Source organism: Thalassophryne amazonica, chromosome 17 (assembly GCF_902500255.1).
Source record: "Thalassophryne amazonica chromosome 17, fThaAma1.1, whole genome shotgun sequence".
In the NCBI taxonomy this organism is placed as follows: Eukaryota; Metazoa; Chordata; class Actinopteri; order Batrachoidiformes; family Batrachoididae; genus Thalassophryne; species Thalassophryne amazonica.
Window position 1 is genome coordinate 16,933,414 of NC_047119.1, and position 17,784 is coordinate 16,951,197.

At 42.5% G+C, this 17,784-nt stretch overlaps 1 protein-coding gene across 1 annotated transcript in view; it reads left to right on the forward strand.

Moving 5' to 3' along the window:
* Positions 1-1,153: 1,153 nt before the first annotated feature.
* The window catches only part of LOC117530054 (lipoxygenase homology domain-containing protein 1-like), a 138,566-nt gene continuing 121,935 nt past the window's right edge, over positions 1,154-17,784 (forward strand). The window contains 1 exon segment of the mRNA XM_034192988.1: positions 1,154-1,963. Coding sequence (XP_034048879.1) covers positions 1,279-1,963 — 685 coding nt within the window. The 5' untranslated portion in view covers positions 1,154-1,278.

A 17,784-nucleotide genomic window follows, 5' to 3' on the forward strand; every position in this document is an offset into this window, starting at 1 on the left:
ATGAATATAAAGTCTTTTTTCTTCTTCCCAGTTTTCAATAGTCCTTTACTGTCTTTGAATTAGCAGTTCAGTGTCCACGGCAGCTTGCAGAAGTTTGGGTAAATCCTACCAGTTCAGAAGGAATATATGTACAGTCCAGCAGAGGGCGTTAACTCTCAGACGGATGCACAGATCAGAAGGTCAAAGGGCGGCTCGCCATCTTGTTTCAGCCTCGTGCTCAAAGATGACTTAAGATGGCTATTTCTCCAACCCAACTCTGAATGGCCAAGTCCCGTTTCTCCAATGTACAATTCGTCTCCCACACACGACAGGTTGAAAAAACAAAAATTACTCTTCTCTGTACCGTTTTTCTTAACAAAAATATATTTTTAACGTCTTTAGACTTCTATTTTCCTCCCTTCTTTCTCTCCTTTCCTGCAGCCCGCGTCTGCTATGTGCGTATCTCCCTCGTCTAGCAGGGAAGACTCTAGAACAATCCGATTGGTTGCTGCAAGTTACACGGGTCACGCAGCAAGGTGCATTTCAAAATAAAAGCCTAAAGACATTTTAAACCAAAATAACCATACTGACATAGTTATTATCTTTTAAAAAAAAATGTATTTATTGATGTTTTATTAACAAGCTTTTACTTTAAAGTTGACATTGCTAACCTGGGTTACACTCTGTCATACATGCACAATTCTAAAAGTAAGTTTTGATGGAATTAAAGCGAGCAAAAAGCCACTGCAAAAGAAATAAATCACAGCTGAATGGATATTAATAGTGACTGTAAATCTTAAGAGGCAGGTATCTTACACATGGGTTGTGCTGATGGAAATTTGGATGGCTCGTCTGTGCCGTAACGGTGAGTTTGTGCATGTGTGCTCATGTGTGTCTGTCTGTCTGTCTGTGGGCATGTGAGGGCAGGATAAAGCGAGACACCACCGGGCCGTAAAGCGATCCTGACACCATGAATAATGGAGAGTGCCACGGCAGAGAGGATAAGTTCTCTGTGCAAGGCTCCTTTTTCACAGGGCTTTCTCCCACGGATCACGTGAGCGCTGAGGTGACTGTAATTTTTCATGAGTAGTGTGTGTTGATTATATGGCCATACTGCTCAGATGGGAGATATCCAGCAGCCCATACATCTGTCCCTGCAACCGCGCACACTCTCATTACTTTGAACGCTGCAATCCCACAATCGCCTTATAGTCAAGATTCAAATGAATTGTCTTACTACGTTAGAAACTCAAGGCAACACTCATGAAACTAAAGGCCAAACAAGTGGATGAATAAAAGATGCCATCGAAAGACAAAAAATCCATAGCTTTGGAAGAAACCGAAGAAGTTGGTGATGAAGTGGAGGAAACGGAGCCAAAGTTGAAGGTGAGAAGCAACGGCGTGACCCGTGGAGATGCTACCAAAGGAGAGAAGAGTTCTAAGAAGCGCAACAGGTCAGACAATCAGGAGATAAAGAGGAAGAGAAAGGGGGATGAAAAAGTCAAACAGAAAAACGACGATGAAGCTAAAAGCGTTGCTGTGATTGAAAATGAAGATGAAGAAGGCAAGCAGAACAATAATGACCTGAAGACTAAACCAAAGCAGAAGAAGCTCATAGAAGTGACTGCAGGCGTGAAGGAGGAAAAGAAGAAAAAGAAGAAATCTTCAGACGATCCAGGGGCAGAAGAAGAGATGGGGTCCAAAGATAAGAAATCTAAAGATGGAGGGAAGAAGAAAAAAAAATCTCACAATGATGATGCCGAGGAGCCCGTGATGTCTGAGCAGGAAGAAGAGGAAGACTCAAAGAAAAAGAAAAAGAAAAAGGCAAAGAAGAGCTCAGTAGGTAGTGATGAGGATAAGAAGAAAAAAGGCAAGAAATCCAAAAGTAAACAGGTGGACTACGCTGCAATCTACCAGAACGAGCTGCTGAACTACCACACGGATTCCTCTGATGGATATGAGGATGAGTACTACAAAAAGAAAGGTAAGGCAGAGGAGGCTTACATGCTTTTAGGGGAGTCTCAGCAAGGCATTGAAACAAAGGTGCAGCAGATCTTCTAGTTCTCATGTGTAGGTTGCCCCAGTTCCCTTCAGCTCTGAGCAGGAGCACCCTGGGGAATCCTCTGTGATTGTCCCGGGGTTAATGTTTGGTTATGTTCCACATGGTTGGAGCGAAACACAGGCTCGGGGGTAGACAGGTGCCGGCTGCTGTCTCGGTCCCAGTGGCAGGTAGCACTGCCGGAGCCAGAGGCAGGGCCACGAGCCAGAGAAGCTTTCCAAAAGAGGCCAGCCAGACCCTGCAAGGCACTCTCAGAACGTGTAAGTCCAGTATCCTCTGAGCAAGACCCACACCAAGGTTCATATTGTTATATGTTTTATACAGTCAATTTAGTTTGCTCAAGCACTTATGTCCTGTCATCATTGTCTATGTAGGGTGCGTCTTCCTGTAGTTGGCATTGACTGATTTGTAGATGTGTCTGACGCTGGCTTTTTTACAATTTGGCAAATACTTGTGTTTGAATGGAGAAAATTTTTGTGTGTCTTTTCAGAATGACTTTACTTCTTCTGACGTATTAAAAACCTTTTCTCCTCCTCTCCCCATGTGCTCCCACAGCTCATTGCTACTTTTCTTTTTTTTTTTGGTTCTTCTACTGTTTAGTCATAATCAATACACATAGGGTCCAAGTGGTCCCAAGGTGTATATTTTTTATACATTTTCCGAACCATTATACTTATTTAACTGAAATTTTATGACATTGTCACCTATATAGTTGTCTTCAATTCCTTTTATTAGTATTGTTGGCTTTAGAATAATTTTTGTTATAGGGTCCGTTTGGAAGCCAGTTCAACATAATGGAATCTGGTTGAACTTTATAAGAAAATTTTGATCATTGTGTCAATTTTTCCTAACTACTGCACTGTCAGAGCAGTTATCATTAAGGATGTTTGCATCAGATCAACTGGAGCGAGTATAGGGGTAGGTACTGAATTTTATACTGAAAAGTCGTGCTTGGAAAATAGAAAAAAATGTCCTTCAAAATTAAATGTGGTTTATCAACTCAGTAGTCATTTTTCAAAATAGTTGCACAGTGACCCTACCTAGGTATATTACAGATATCTGAAAATCGGTCTAAATTAAAATGTGTTAGCAGTATTAAAATATAACACAATGCTAAAATACCCTCAGCTGTATGAACATTGTATTCTTTATAATTCGCAGTTGTTTAATTAATTATTAAGCTCTTATTGTTTTACGTACAATTTGTACATGTTCAATAAAGCCCCTCTATCTATCAATCAATCAATCAAAAACAATATTTACATTTTAAGAGCGGAAGTTGTGCAAATCAAGAAATACTTGTAGATCACCCTCTGTGTATTTGTAGGTATTAATGAGACAAATCTAACGCCATTCTCAAGGTCGGTCTTCTTGGCATTTAATCTCGTGGGGCGGATACTATCGGTGAAAACATTGCAGAGCTCATTACAAATACATGTAATTTGGTCACTTTTCAAAGGTGTCAGACTCATCAATTAAGTCAACTGAATGTACAATGGTTCATTTCAGGTCATCTTAGTGTAGAAATCTCACCGTTTCAGGCAATGAGAGCTATCAGCTGGTTGTTGTAAGCAAGTTAGAAACAAAAGCAAACTGACTGAGTGAGTTTTCACCGTGCGGCCAGTCGGGGAAGTACGAATTCTTGCCTTCACATTGGCCACTTCGACGTGGCACCAACCTCGATAATTGGAAGTTATCTTTGAGTTAGCGAAAGTTAGCATGCACATTACTGTCTGCAAAATATCTTGTTAATGACTCCAGATGTGTTACATAAACAGCATTTTCAGTTTTAGACGTTTTTATTTCTCACTAGCTTTTACATAATATATGACAGAAAGGTTATATTTATGCACAAAAAAACTGAGTTTTGCAGCTAGCTACCAGCCTGTGATGTTACCATGCTAACGTCCATGAAATGTCTTGTAAATAAGTTCAGAGGTGTTATTAGGTTCCAAAAACAGCATTTTCAGTTTCAGAAGTGTTTATTACTTGCTAGCTTTTACATAATATATGAGAAACATGTATATAAACACACAAAACAAAGTGATTCTGGAGAGAGCAGCCACTGACATCACAGTGCAGCTTGACTCTGATTGGCTGACAAGTCTGCCACTGAAAAAAAAACTGAACAGATTGAAACAGAATGTGACTTCTTAACATCTTAAAATGCCTCTTAAAATAGGTCAAAGTTAGCCATCTTTCAACTTGTCTAAGGGCCCTGTCTCACTGGCGTTTAGGAGGATTTGCGCATAAAATGAGGAGACAAAAGCTGAGTGTCCGCAACAAAGGTGGGCGGAAATGATAAATGTCCCGGGGTGGATCAGCGAATACATGAGGAAGAAAAGCGGATATAACAGGGAACAGAAGCGAAGGCGACCGCGGAGGCGCCCCCATGAGGGGCACAGCGGCCGTGATGCACTCGCTTCATCCGTGCCCACTCTGTCTGCATGCGCGACATACCATTTGCGACCGTGATGTGGCTGTACTGACCACGCGTCATATCTGTTTTGCATGCTGTCCCAGTCCGCCGCCAAGCCGCGCCAACCCGCACCAACCCGTCGGTTGCGGATATCAGCGGATGACAGGGGATATGTGGCGCGTTGGTTGTGTATGTCCTGCGTATGTCTTCAGTATGTGTTCAGGCAGTGATGTGGATCGCATCCACAGCAGGATTTTTGAGCCGCTCAAAAATCCTGGCTGCGGACATGCGTGCCTCTGCAGATGATAACGGACGTGTTCAGATGACAGCCGACTCATACAGGAATGTTACACGGTTATTGCGGTTGTTTGATGGATGTGGGCCACTTTTGTGCACATTCCATCCGCAAATCCTCCTAAACGCCAGTGGGACAGGGCCCTAAGGTCTGTGTCCCAAGAATGTTTCCTGTAAATTTGAAGACTTTGGGAGTAATAAGACTGGACTTATGCTGAGCACAGACAGACAGACAGATGGACAGATGGATGGATGCAAAGTTTTTGCAATACCCGATGGGCATATTTGATGGCCTCGGTTAAAAACGAAAAGTTTTGGGTCTGCTTGGATCCCAGGTGTATAGGTTAGCAAGTTTCATGATGTGTAGTGATGAGGGTTAATGAGTGAAGGTATCCTGCCTCAGCTCTCTGTAATTAGTCTAAAAGTCTGAACCCTCCAAAAAGTGTCTTCACAATCCAATCAAACTGGATAAATGGTTCAGTTTGATCCAGACTAATGCCACGTCTTTTCTTTAGAGCAAATTTTGGCCCTTTGGTCAGGACCGTGAGCTGAGGCAGCTTTCACACCTGCTGTTCTGGTTCACTTGAAACTAAAAAGTCCTCTTTAGGGGGAATGTGACTCACTTGAGGAACGCGCACATAAACATCTGGCTGTAAGCGTCTCTGTTCTTTATCTCTGGCAATCGCTGCCACGTTGTTGGTACCATGCAACACAACTCCTGATAATTAGTGTTCCTAATTAGCAGCTGTGAGACAGCCGTTGTCATTGTCTTGGTAACCTCACTGACTCTCAAAGGAGTTTACCAGGGCTCAGTTTTACCAGACTGAGTGCCTGCCACACTTTTATCAGGAGTCTTGTTTTCTGTGTAATTTGGGTTTAATTGCTGTCTTCACTGCTTATTAGATCTCCATGAACCTGTCTACTCGACAAGAGTGCTTCATCAGTGTCTTCTTTCCTGCTCTCCCTTTGACGTCTTTGTTTTCCGTCGAGCACATGTCCTTCATTGAGCTTACCTTCTGTTTCTTGATCAGTCTTGAATGGTACCTGGAATTTTCAACATAGTCCGCATTTTTTAGATTTCTTTTTATATGAAATTTCATTCAGGACACTCACTCACTCACTCACTCTTCAACCACTTACTCCAATTAAGGGTCATGGGGAGCTGGAGACTATCCCAGCAGTCACAGAGTGTGAGGTGGGGCACATCATGGACAGGACGCCAGTCTGTCGCAGGGCCACATACAGACAAACATACACATTCACACCCACACGCACACCTACAGACAATTTAAAGATTCCAATCAACTTAACCTGCATGTCTTTGGATGTGAGAGGATGTCGGAGCACCCGGAGGGAACCCACACAAACACGGGGAGAACATGCAAACTCCACACAGAAAGGCCACAGGTGGGGATCGATCCCATGACCTTTTTGCTGTGAGGCAACAGTGCTAATGATTAAGCCACTGTGGTTCCCTCATTCAGGACAATATAATGATAATCAGATCAGCACTGAATAAGGGAGCTAACACAGTCACAGGCTGAACGGTTATACAACGTAAGCCAGTGGGGCAAGCTCAAAATCTCAGTGTAAACTGCTTCTGGTCACCACTGAATTGGTAAAAATGTCATTAGATCTGACTGGTAAACATTGAAAGGATCTCTACAGGATCATGAGGATCATTCCTGCTGTAAGCAGAAACAGAGACAATGCCTCATTGACAACTGACTTACGAGGTCTATTAGATAATAAACCGACCCTTTATTTTTTTTTTTTAACTATATGGATTTGAATGACATGCGATTACACCAATCATGCTTGAACCCTCGTGCGCATGCGTGAGTTTTTTCACGCGTGTCGGTGACGTCATTTCCCTGTGGGCAGGCCTTGAGTGAGATGTGGTCCCGCCCTCTCGGCTGAATTCCTTTGTTTCACACGCTGCTCGAGACGGCGCGCGTTGCTTTATCAAAATTTTTTCTGGACCTGTGAGGAATATCCGAGTGGACACTATTCGAGAAATTAAGCTGGTTTTCTGTGAAAAGTTTAACGGCTGATGAGAGATTATGGGGTGTTTCTGTCGGTGTAAGGACTTCCCACGGAGCGGGACGTCCTGCAGCGCTTCCAGGCGCTGTTGTCGGCCTATTTCGACCTGAAAACATCCTAATTTAAGGCTTAATTCACCCAGGACATCGTGAGAGAACAGAGAAGATTCAGAAGAGGCCGGCATGAGGAATTTATGCGGACATTCCACTGTTTAAGGACATTTTTTTAATGAAAGACGTACGCGCAAATTCGCCGAGTCGTTTCCATGACGACTCGGCAAATCTGTGTGCGCCGCGACAGGAAAAACACCTCCGTGTTGAAAACCATTTGTAGAATTCAGGCGGCTTTTAATGGCTTTCAACAAGTGAGTAACTGAGAAATTGTTAACAGCTTGGGCATGTTCCAACTTGCCCGTTAAGATTTCCAACGGAGGTGTTTTTCCTGCCGCGACCCCCCGCGGTCGGGTCCAGCCCGACATGCGACTCTGCCCGCACGTTCTTTCATTACAAAATGACCGTTAACAATGGACTGTCCGAATAAACTCCTCATGCCGACTTCTTCTGAAAGTTCTCTGTTCTCTGACGACTTACTGCGTCAACAGAGCCTGAAATGTGGAAGTTTTCAACTTGAAACGGCGAGACGCTGCCGCCTCGAAGCGCAGATCGCCGTCAGGCGCCGTGGACCATCCTTAAAGCGACACTACCAGACCAAAATCTCTCATCAGCCGTTAAAATTTTTACCGAAAACCAGCTGAATTTATTGAATGGTGTCCACTCAGTTGTGCCTTACAGTTTTGAAAAAATTTTATCAAACAAAGCAACAGTCTCTGAGCCATTCCTAAACAATGAAAAAAATCGACGAGCGGGTGGACGACTCCTCACTCAAAGACTGCCCACAGGCGAATGACGTAACTGACAGGCGTGAAAAAACTCTCGCATGCCCACGAGGGTTCAAGCATGTCTGATGTAATCACACGTGATTCAAATCCATATGGTTTTTGAAAAAAATAATAAGGTCGGATACTTTTCTAATAGACCTCGTATATGGAGAGTGCCATTGTTAAATGGGAAGAAGGCTGAAGTATGTTGCTGCTTGTATGATCTCAGGGTAAAAAGCTTCTTTACATTTCCTGAGATAAACATGCATACATTTACTTCTGTATGGATCCTTTCCATGACACCTGACACCTTTATACCCCCGTCACATAGCCAGGATCACGCAGAATGGCATCCGAATGAAGAATTGGAACGCATCCGAAAAGTGTGGGATTTCAGTTCCAAAACGTTCTGACAGCCATCTGCGAGAGTCCACATAGTCGGTCAAAATCGAACGGTGGCCCCGAATGTGATGCACATGTTCAAAACCTTCCATGCGCCGTTGAAATGGGACACCTATCCAACGCCGGTCCATGTGTAGTCTGAGGACCATCTGACTGCAATTTACATAGTCTGATGGCAGCAAAACAGAATTTGAAATGATTTGAGTGCATACAAAGGAACCTCGAGATGGATCTGGCACAGCAAAACCTGCTGGTATGACCTGCACGTGCCACGTATAATAATGTCCACTCTCCGGAGCACAAAGAAACTGTTGAAATGTATGTGGCACGCTTCATCACAATAATAATTCTGAATTATTGTCATGTACAGTGAGTGTGAACAGCAGCTATCAAACCAAAAGCACCGTGCGCTACTGTGTGCATGCTGCCGCAAATCTGAACAGGCTGTTATATCCACAATAGACCTTACAGTGCAGACATTTGTCCATTCCTTCCCACGGGTGACGTAAATAATGTGAACTATTGTCTCCATCATAACTGTATATAACATGGGCAGCTGCGCCTCTCCATGGTGTGCAGTAACATGTCATTGCACACGTCAGGCTCAGAGCTGAATGCATCTCACTGCTGAAATATATGATCACCTTCTAACTCTGTAGGAGATATAACATGGAACTGTTGTACCAGGCCGTGACAGCATTAATAAACATGAAACTCACCTCCAACAGCGGTCCAGGAGTGTTTCACGGATGTTAACGTGGAGTCGGAAGACCGCAGCCTGTGGTTAAAATCCTCTCACCCAAAATAAAAAAAAATCCAATGTGAGAATCCGACCGTCACAGTGTGCAGAGTTGTGCTGTGCTCCTGAAGTGAACAAAAAGGAAAAAAGAATTTAAAGTTTGCTGGAAAGGCTTCATCTGATGAATGGGACAGAATGGCCCACTGCCAGCAAACTTTCAACAAAGCTGTCCAGTGGCACGCACACACAGGTACACTCCGTGCACACGCTTAGTGCCTCATGCAGTGTTATGCATACACACATGCGCGCACACACACACACACACACACACAGACACAGACACAGACACATGCCTGAGTGATAATTGCAGCCCCACGCGTATGCGCAGAATGCACGTGTGCCATGCACACACGCGTGCTGCATACTCGCGCACATGTGCCCGTGAGGAACACAGCGCTCCCTGCCACTCCGGTCCAGTGTTTGCCATCCAGACGTTTGGACATCGGGCAGTCTTCAACACCTTTTATGACCGTCTGACGGCAGTCTGTGTCATCTACCTGTCTACATGCACTTTGGATGCCATTGTGCAAGTGTAGATGAGGTAATGCGGATGCGTTCTGACACTGCTGACCACACCTATTTTCCCCCCGACTGTGTCGGATTATGGCAATATTTGCTGTGTCGGGCATGGTTCCTGCACATTCTTGCTATGTGTGACGGGGGCTTTAATGATATTGCCACCTATTCGTTGGTGGCAAGAAACAATTCACCGTGAGTTTTTTTTTTTTGGTTGCCCGATGGGATTACACTGTCTAGTCGTTTAGTCTGCATTAGTGATGTAATTCAATACTGGACATCGTTTTTGTTGAGAGCGGAATGTTAAACCCATAATCATCTATAAATAGGGATGAGGTTGAAAATCTCTGGAGCTCCCCTTTAATTTAGTACGTTATGTCCTTTATATTTTCATCCAGAGCTGTAGAGTAGGTATAATCTACCATATCAGCCATCATTATCTTCTGTGATACATTTGTCAGGCATTCAAGTCTCAAGCAATATTTTTTTTCCAGTCCACATGATATTCTGTGTTACACAACTGCAGCAGAGTTTTCATTTACAAAGAGTAATGCAGCAGGACTATAGAGTTACCACTGTATAAGCTTAGGTGTTAAGTCACAGGGAACAATCAATGGCTGACTAAGCTACTGCTAAAGATTTAATGCTGTCAATGCAGCTCCAAGGTAATTTCACAAATGTAGGCTTAAAAACCTTTCCACAAAATGGGGATTGAATTGGATATTTTCGAAGGTCATAAGGTATTATTGTAAGCATGAACACTAACATTAAATTTGATACTTCACACATATGAATATTAATCACCTTCACTGCACAAGTACTTGCTGTTGATAGTCTCACTTGGAGTATGTATTTGTTTCTGGAAGATATGCATGTTTTAGCTGTTTTGCTCAAACTTGGCCATATGAGCATTGTGTTCTTTATAATTTGCAGTTGTTTAATTAATTATTAAGATCTTATTGTCTTACGTACAGTTTGTAAGTCTTCAATAAAGCCCCTCAATCAATCAATCAATCAATCAAAGACAATATTTATGTTTTAAGGGCGTCGACAGGAGGTCTTGCGTGTACATGAGCTTTTGACAAGAGTGGAAGTTGTGCAAATGAAGGAATATTTGTAGATCACCCTCTGTGCATTTGTTGGTGTTAATGAGACAAATTTAACTCTATTCGCCCTACTGACGTTTCAAATCCCACAAAACCTCGGAGAGGTCGCCGCGCTGCGAGATCTCAGTAACATTGAGAACTGCACTGAGACGCTCTGATCGGGCTGCACTTTAACCGCTGCACACAGACAACACCATTAACATCGCAACATAAAACTAGTTTTATATTGTGTCTAAAACTCTTGTGAATATGTTTTCTGGGTTTTTAGACATTGTTATTGCGTTTATTTTATGTAAACATGGGAGAATCACAGGCTGTCTCTCCGTTATTTTCAATGGGAGCTGCTGTGAGCTACAATCGCTTCCTGATCATGTCGTTCTGGGGGAAAGTGAAGTTTGCTCTTTAACGTCTTGATTATTGTTCTTTACAACACTGTCCTCTTTGTTCGAGACTAATATACGAGGTCTATTAGAAAAGTATCCGACCTTATTATTTTTTTCAAAAACCATATGGATTTGAATCACGTGTGATTAGATCAGACATCAATCAATCAATCAATTTTATTTATATAGCGCCAAATCACAACAAACAGTTGCCCCAAGGCGCTTTATATTGTAAGGCAAGGCCATACAATAATTACGTAAAAACCCCAACGGTCAAAACGACCCCCTGTGAGCAAGCACTTGGCGACAGTGGGAAGGAAAAACTCCCTTTTAACAGGAAGAAACTTCCATCAGAACCAGGCTCAGGGAGGGGCAGTCTTCTGCTGGGACTGGTTGGGGCTGAGGGAGAGAACCAGGAAAAAGACATGCTGTGGAAGAGAGCAGAGATCAATCACTAATGATTAAATGCAGAGTGGTGCATACAGAGCAAAAACAGAAAGAAACACTCAGTGCATCATGGGAACCCCCCAGCAGTCTAAGTCTATAGCAGCATAACTAAGGGATGGTTCAGGGTCAAGCCCTAACTATAAGTTTTAGCAAAAAGGAAAGTTTTAAGCATAATCTTAAAAGTAGAGAGGGTGTCTGTCTCCCTGATCTGAATTGGGAGCTGGTTCCACAGGAGAGGAGCCTGAAAGCTGAAGGCTCTGCCTCCCATTCTACTCTTACAAACCCTAGGAACTACAAGTAAGCCTGCAGTCTGAGAGCGAAGCGCTCTATTGGGGTGATATGGTACTATGAGGTCCCTAAGATAAGATGGGACCTGATTATTCAAAACCTTATAAGTAAGAAGAAGAATTTTAAATTCTATTCTAGAATTAACAGGAAGCCAATGAAGAGAGGCCAATATGGGTGAGATATGCTCTCTCCTTCTAGTCCCCGTTAGTACTCTAGCTGCAGCATTTTGAATTAACTGAAGGCTTTTCAGGGAACTTTTAGGACAACCTGATAATAATGAATTACAGTAGTCCAGCCTAGAGGAAATAAATGCATGAATTAGTTTTTCAGCATCACTCTGAAACAAGACCTTTCTAATTTTAGAGATATTGCGTAGACATGCTTGAACCCTCGTGGGCATGCGAGAGTTTTTTCATGCCTGTCGGTTACGTCATTCACCTGTGGGCAGTCTTTGAGTGAGGAGTGGCCCACCCTCTCGTCGATTTTTTCATTGTCTCAGAGACTGCTGCTTTGTTTGATCAAAATTTTTTCAAAACTGTAAGGCACAACTGAGTGGACACCATTCGATAAATTCAGCTGGTTTTCGGTAAAAAGTTTAACGGCAGATGAGAGATTTTGGTCTGGTAGTGTCGCTTTAAGGACGGTCCATGGCGCCTGACGGCGATCTGCGCTTCGAGGCGGCAGCGTCTCGCCGTTTCAAGTTGAAAACTTCCACATTTCAGGCTCTGTTGACCCAGTAAGTCATCAGAGAACAGAGAACTTTCAGAAGAGAAGTTGGCATGAGGAGTTTATTCGGACATTCCATTGTTAACGGACATTTTGTAATGAAAGAACGTGCGGGCAGAGTCGCATGTCGGGCCGGACCCGACTGCAGGGGGTCGCGACAGGAAAAACACCTCCGTTGGAAACCTTAACGGGCAAGTTGGAACATGCCCAAGCTGTTAAACAATTTCTCAGTTACTCACTTGTTGAAAGCCATCAAAAGCCACCTGAATTTTACAAATGGTTTTCAACACGGAGGTGTTTTTCCTGTCGCGGCGCACACAGATTTGCCGAGTCGTCACGGAAATGACTCGGCGAATTTGCGCGCACGCCTTTCATTAAAAAATGTCCTTAAACAGTGGAATGTCCGCATAAAGTCCTCATGCTGGCCTCTTCTGAATCTTCTCTGTTCTCTCACGACGTCCTGGGTGAATTAAATTAGGATGTTTTCAGGTCGAAATAGGCCGACGACAGCGCCTGGAAGCGCTGCGCGACGTCCCGCTGCATGGGAAGTCCTTACAGCGACAGAAACATCCCATAATCTCTCATCAGCCATTAAACATTTCACCGAAAACCAGCTTAATTTCTCAAATAGTGTCCACTCGGATATTCCTCACAGGTCCAGAAAAAATTTTGATAAAGCAATGCGCGCCGTCTCGAGCAGCGTGTGAAACAAAGGAATTCAGCCGAGAGGGCGGGACCAAATCTCACTCAAGGCCTGCCCACAGGGAAATGACATCACCGACACGTGAAAAAACTCACGCATGCGCGCGAGGGTTCAAGCATGATTGGTGTAATCGCACGTCATTCAAATCCATATAGTTAAAAAAAATAAATAAAAGGGTCGGTTTATTATCTAATAGACCTCGTATACAGGGTGGTCCAAAAAAAAAAAAAAAAACGGCCTATTTTCTTTTTGATCTCATTTTTTACTCAGATGAGATATTTTGAAAATTCTTTCACCAAACATTAGCAGAATGATGGGAGATTGTGTCCTTCAAATGTGATAGAAATTTAAACATTTTTGGTGGCCTGCCCTTAATAGTTGATAATATGTTCTATCCAGGCTCCTCTTTGACGAATAACTGTAGCAACACGAACGGTGAAATTTTTGATGACTCGTCCAATCATGTCAGCTGGTATGTCGACCGCTGTGACCTTTATTGGCATTTGCTACACTTCCAGTCTCCCGAAATTTGGCCACCAAACATTCAATTCAATCAATCAATCAACTTTTTTCTTGTATAGCGCCAAATCACAACAAACAGTTGCCCCAAGGCGCTCCACATTGCAAGGCAAGGCCATACAATAATTATGAAACACAGTCTACGTCTAAAGCAACATAACCAAGGGATGGTCCAGGGTCACCCGATCCAGCCCTAACTATAAGCCTTAGCGAAAAGGAAAGTTTTAAGCCTAATCTTAAAAGTAGAGAGGGTATCTGTCTCCCTGATCTGAATTGGGAGCTGGTTCCACAGGAGAGGAGCCTGAAAGCTGAAGGCTCTGCCTCCCATTCTACTCTTACAAACCCTAGGAACTACAAGTAAGCCCGCAGTCTGAGAGCGAAGCGCTCTAATGGGGTAATATGGTACTACGAGGTCCCTAAGATAAGATGGGACCTGATTATTCAAAACCTTATAAGTAAGAAGAAGAATTTTAAATTCTATTCTAGCATTAACAGGAAGCCAATGAAGGGAGGCCAACACGGGTGAGATATGCTCTCTCCTGCTAGTCCCCGTCAGTACTCTAGCTGCAGCATTCTGAACCAACTGAAGGCTTTTTAGGGAACTTTTAGGACAACCTGATAATAATGAATTACAATAGTCCAGCCTAGAGGAAATAAATGCATGAATTAGTTTTTCAGCATCACTCTGAGACAAGACCTTTCTGATTTTAGAGATATTGCGTAAATGCAAAAAGGCAGTCCTACATATTTGTTTAATATGCGCTTTGAATGACATATCCTGATCAAAAATAACTCCAAGATTTCTCACAGTATTACTAGAGATCAGGGAAATGCCATCCAGAGTAACGATCTGGTTAGACACCATGCTTCTAAGATTTGTGGGGCCAAGTACAATAACTTCAGTTTTATCTGAGTTTAAAAGCAGGAAATTAGAGGTCATCCATGTCTTTATGTCTGTAAGACAATCCTGCAGTTTAGCTAATTGGTGCGTATCCTCTGGCTTCATGGATAGATAAAGCTGGGTATCATCTGCGTAACAATGAAAATTTAAGCAATACCGTCTAATAATACTGCCCAAGGGAAGCATGTATAAAGTGAATAAAATTGGTCCTAGCACAGAACCTTGTGGAACTCCATAATTAACTTTAGTCTGTGAAGAAGATTCCCCATTTACATGAACAAACTGTAATCTATTAGACAAATATGATTCAAACCACCGCAGCGCAATGCCTTTAATACCTATGACATGCTCTAATCTCTGTAATAAAATTTTATGGTCAACAGTATCAAAAGCAGCACTGAGGTCCAACAGAACAAGCACAGAGATAAGTCCACTGTCCGAAGCCATAAGAAGATCATTTGTAACCTTCACTAATGCTGTTTCTGTACTATGATGAATTCAATTGTGCTTCTATCAGGTATTTTGTTCCTGCCAAAATCTCTACTGCATTGTCTTTGTGTCAGAAGCACCAATTTTGTGGAAAAGTAGGCCTCAACGATTTTTATCTGCTGCTGCTTAGTATACTGTCCAGCTTGAGCCATATTGGTGTCAAAAGAATCTCCCAGGCCCACTGTCTACACCACCTGAAAAATACGGCAAAATGTTGTAAAACACAAATTTGGGAGGAAATACAAAATAGGGCACTTTTTTGGACCACCCTGTATAATATGTCTGAAATTCGGTTTGCGTTTATTAAATTCCACGCAAATTAAATGTAACAGACACGGATTATTTGTTATAATTGTTTTAGCAAGTTTTCAGGGTATCATGCAGCAGTCTCTTATTAACATGACGAAAAGCATAAAAAAATACATTTTTGTAGTATAATATTAATTTATAACTGTCATCGTGTTGATTCTCTATATGTTGTTGACTGCAGCGACTCTGGCACACAAGGGATTATGGGATACGTCAATAGGGTGAATAGGAAGTTAGCTTTGAGCTAGTGGAAGTTACCGTGCACGCTAATGCTGCATAATGTCTTGTACATAACTCCAGAGGTGTTAACAGGTTACAAAAACAGCATTTTCAGTTTTAGAAGTGTTTATTTCTTGCTAGTTTTTACATAATATTTGACAAAAAGGTTAAATTTACACACAAACAAAACTGAGTTTTGCAGCTAGCTCCCAACCTGTGATGTCACCATGCTAATGTCCCTGAAATGTCTTGTTAATAAGTTCAGAGGTGTTATTAGGCTCAAAAAACAGTGTTTTCAGTTTTAGAAGTGTTTATTTCTCGCTAGCTTTTACATAATATATGAGAGATGTATATAAACACTCAAAACGAAGCGGTTTTGTAGAGACCAGCCACTGACGTCACGGTGTAGCTCTACTCTGATTGGCTGTCACCCCCGCCACTCAAAAACAAAACGGAATAGATTGAAACAGAATGCGACTTTCTTTTTAACATCTTAAAATTTATCAAGGTTAGCCATCTTTGAACTTGTCCAAGGTTTGTGTCCCAAGAATGTTCCCTGTGAATTTGAAGATTGTGGCAGTAATAGGACTGGACTTATGTTGAGCACGGACAGACGGACAGATGGATGGATGGATGGATTTATGGATGAAAAGCCTTCACAAAACCTGATGGCCATATTTGATGACCTCGGGTAAAATTATATTATTCACCATGCGGGAATTGTACTGCTCAGTATTGCTGACAACAGTGGTTTCCAAACTGGGAAGTAGATCCTCCCTGGAGGCCATAGAGTTAAGGATGGTGGAGCATGAACTATGACGAGAATAAAGAATGCTCTGTTGCTAGGTAGGTCATGAAGACATGTACCCTGCATCTGGATACTCAGTATGCACTTAATGTTGGATAGTACATACCACCCAACCGTTATTTTAGTACACACTATACTGTCAGTAAACAAGTGAGAAGCAGGGAAAGAATTCAGTCATACTACACGAGTGTCATCTTACCCATCTTTTGAGCTTTAGAGTTCATATACTGTATACAGTATATGAACCAGTCATAAGTGACCCCGCACAAGTTTGGATTATAATTGCCACATGGATCAGTCGATCATTGGCAAGTTCTATGAACAAATGCACGACAAATAGAATCTAAGAATCTCCCTTTGGAATTGTTAGTTGTACCAACAATAAAAGAAGAAATTTTTATGTTAATAGCAACTGAAACATGATATCAGCTTTCAGTTTTGGGCAAGTTACTTCCAAAATGTAATACATTATAGATTACTAGTTACTGTTGTTTCAAAGTAGTTCATTACATTTCAATATTACTGTCCCTGAATTGTAATGCATTACACACATCCTGCATTACTTTTGAGTTACTTTCACTAAAATAGTTGCGGAAGTAACTTGTGACATTCTAAAATGCTAAAATGTAGTTATTATGTTTTCATTCATTCATTTTCTGCACCTGCTTACTCCAGTTAAGGGTGATGTGGGCTGCAGCCTATCTCAGCAGTCATAGGACATGAGGTGGGGTGCACCCTGGACAGGACGCCAGTCTATCGCAGGGTCACATACATACAGACAAACACAATCACTCGCACACACGCCTACGGTCAATTTAAAGTTCCCAGTTGACCTAGCCTGCATCTCTTTGGATGTGGGAGGAAGTCGGAGCACCTGGAGGGAACCCACGCAAACACAGGGAGAACATGCAAACCTGGGCGGGATTTCCCATCTCTCACGCCTGTGGGTCCACTTCTGCACAGTCTGTGTGCGAGGTGCAAAACAGACATGAAGAGAAAGGGGGGCACTGGTAGTTTTTAAATTGTTGTATTGACTCCGGGAGTTTGCGCTGTCAAACAGCAAGACAGACACGCAGTGTTGATGACCGACAAGAGACTTATTGTGTATTTAAAGTGAAGCAGTGTGTTTGTCTATTTTTTTTAAAAACACACAGCACTGTGTGTTGATCCCTGCACCAACCGCAGGTTGCTCGCTCCACCTCGCAGATGAAAGCAAACGGAAGCACACACTTTTTTCGTGAATCAAATTTAACTGAATGGGCTCTTTAGGTTTGTCACTTTATGTTTTAGTTGCCCCTTTTGTTTCATTTGCATTCATTATTGTTGGTCTTTGATCACGTTATATTTTTCATTATTGGTTTTTCTGTTACTTACTCCTCTTGCTTTGCACCGCTTTGTTTTTCACTCACTCACTCACTCTCTTCCCTCTTCTTCGATTCACCAAACTACACTTCTTTCCAGAAACTTCTCCCACATGTGCAGCTTGTTTTCTAATCAC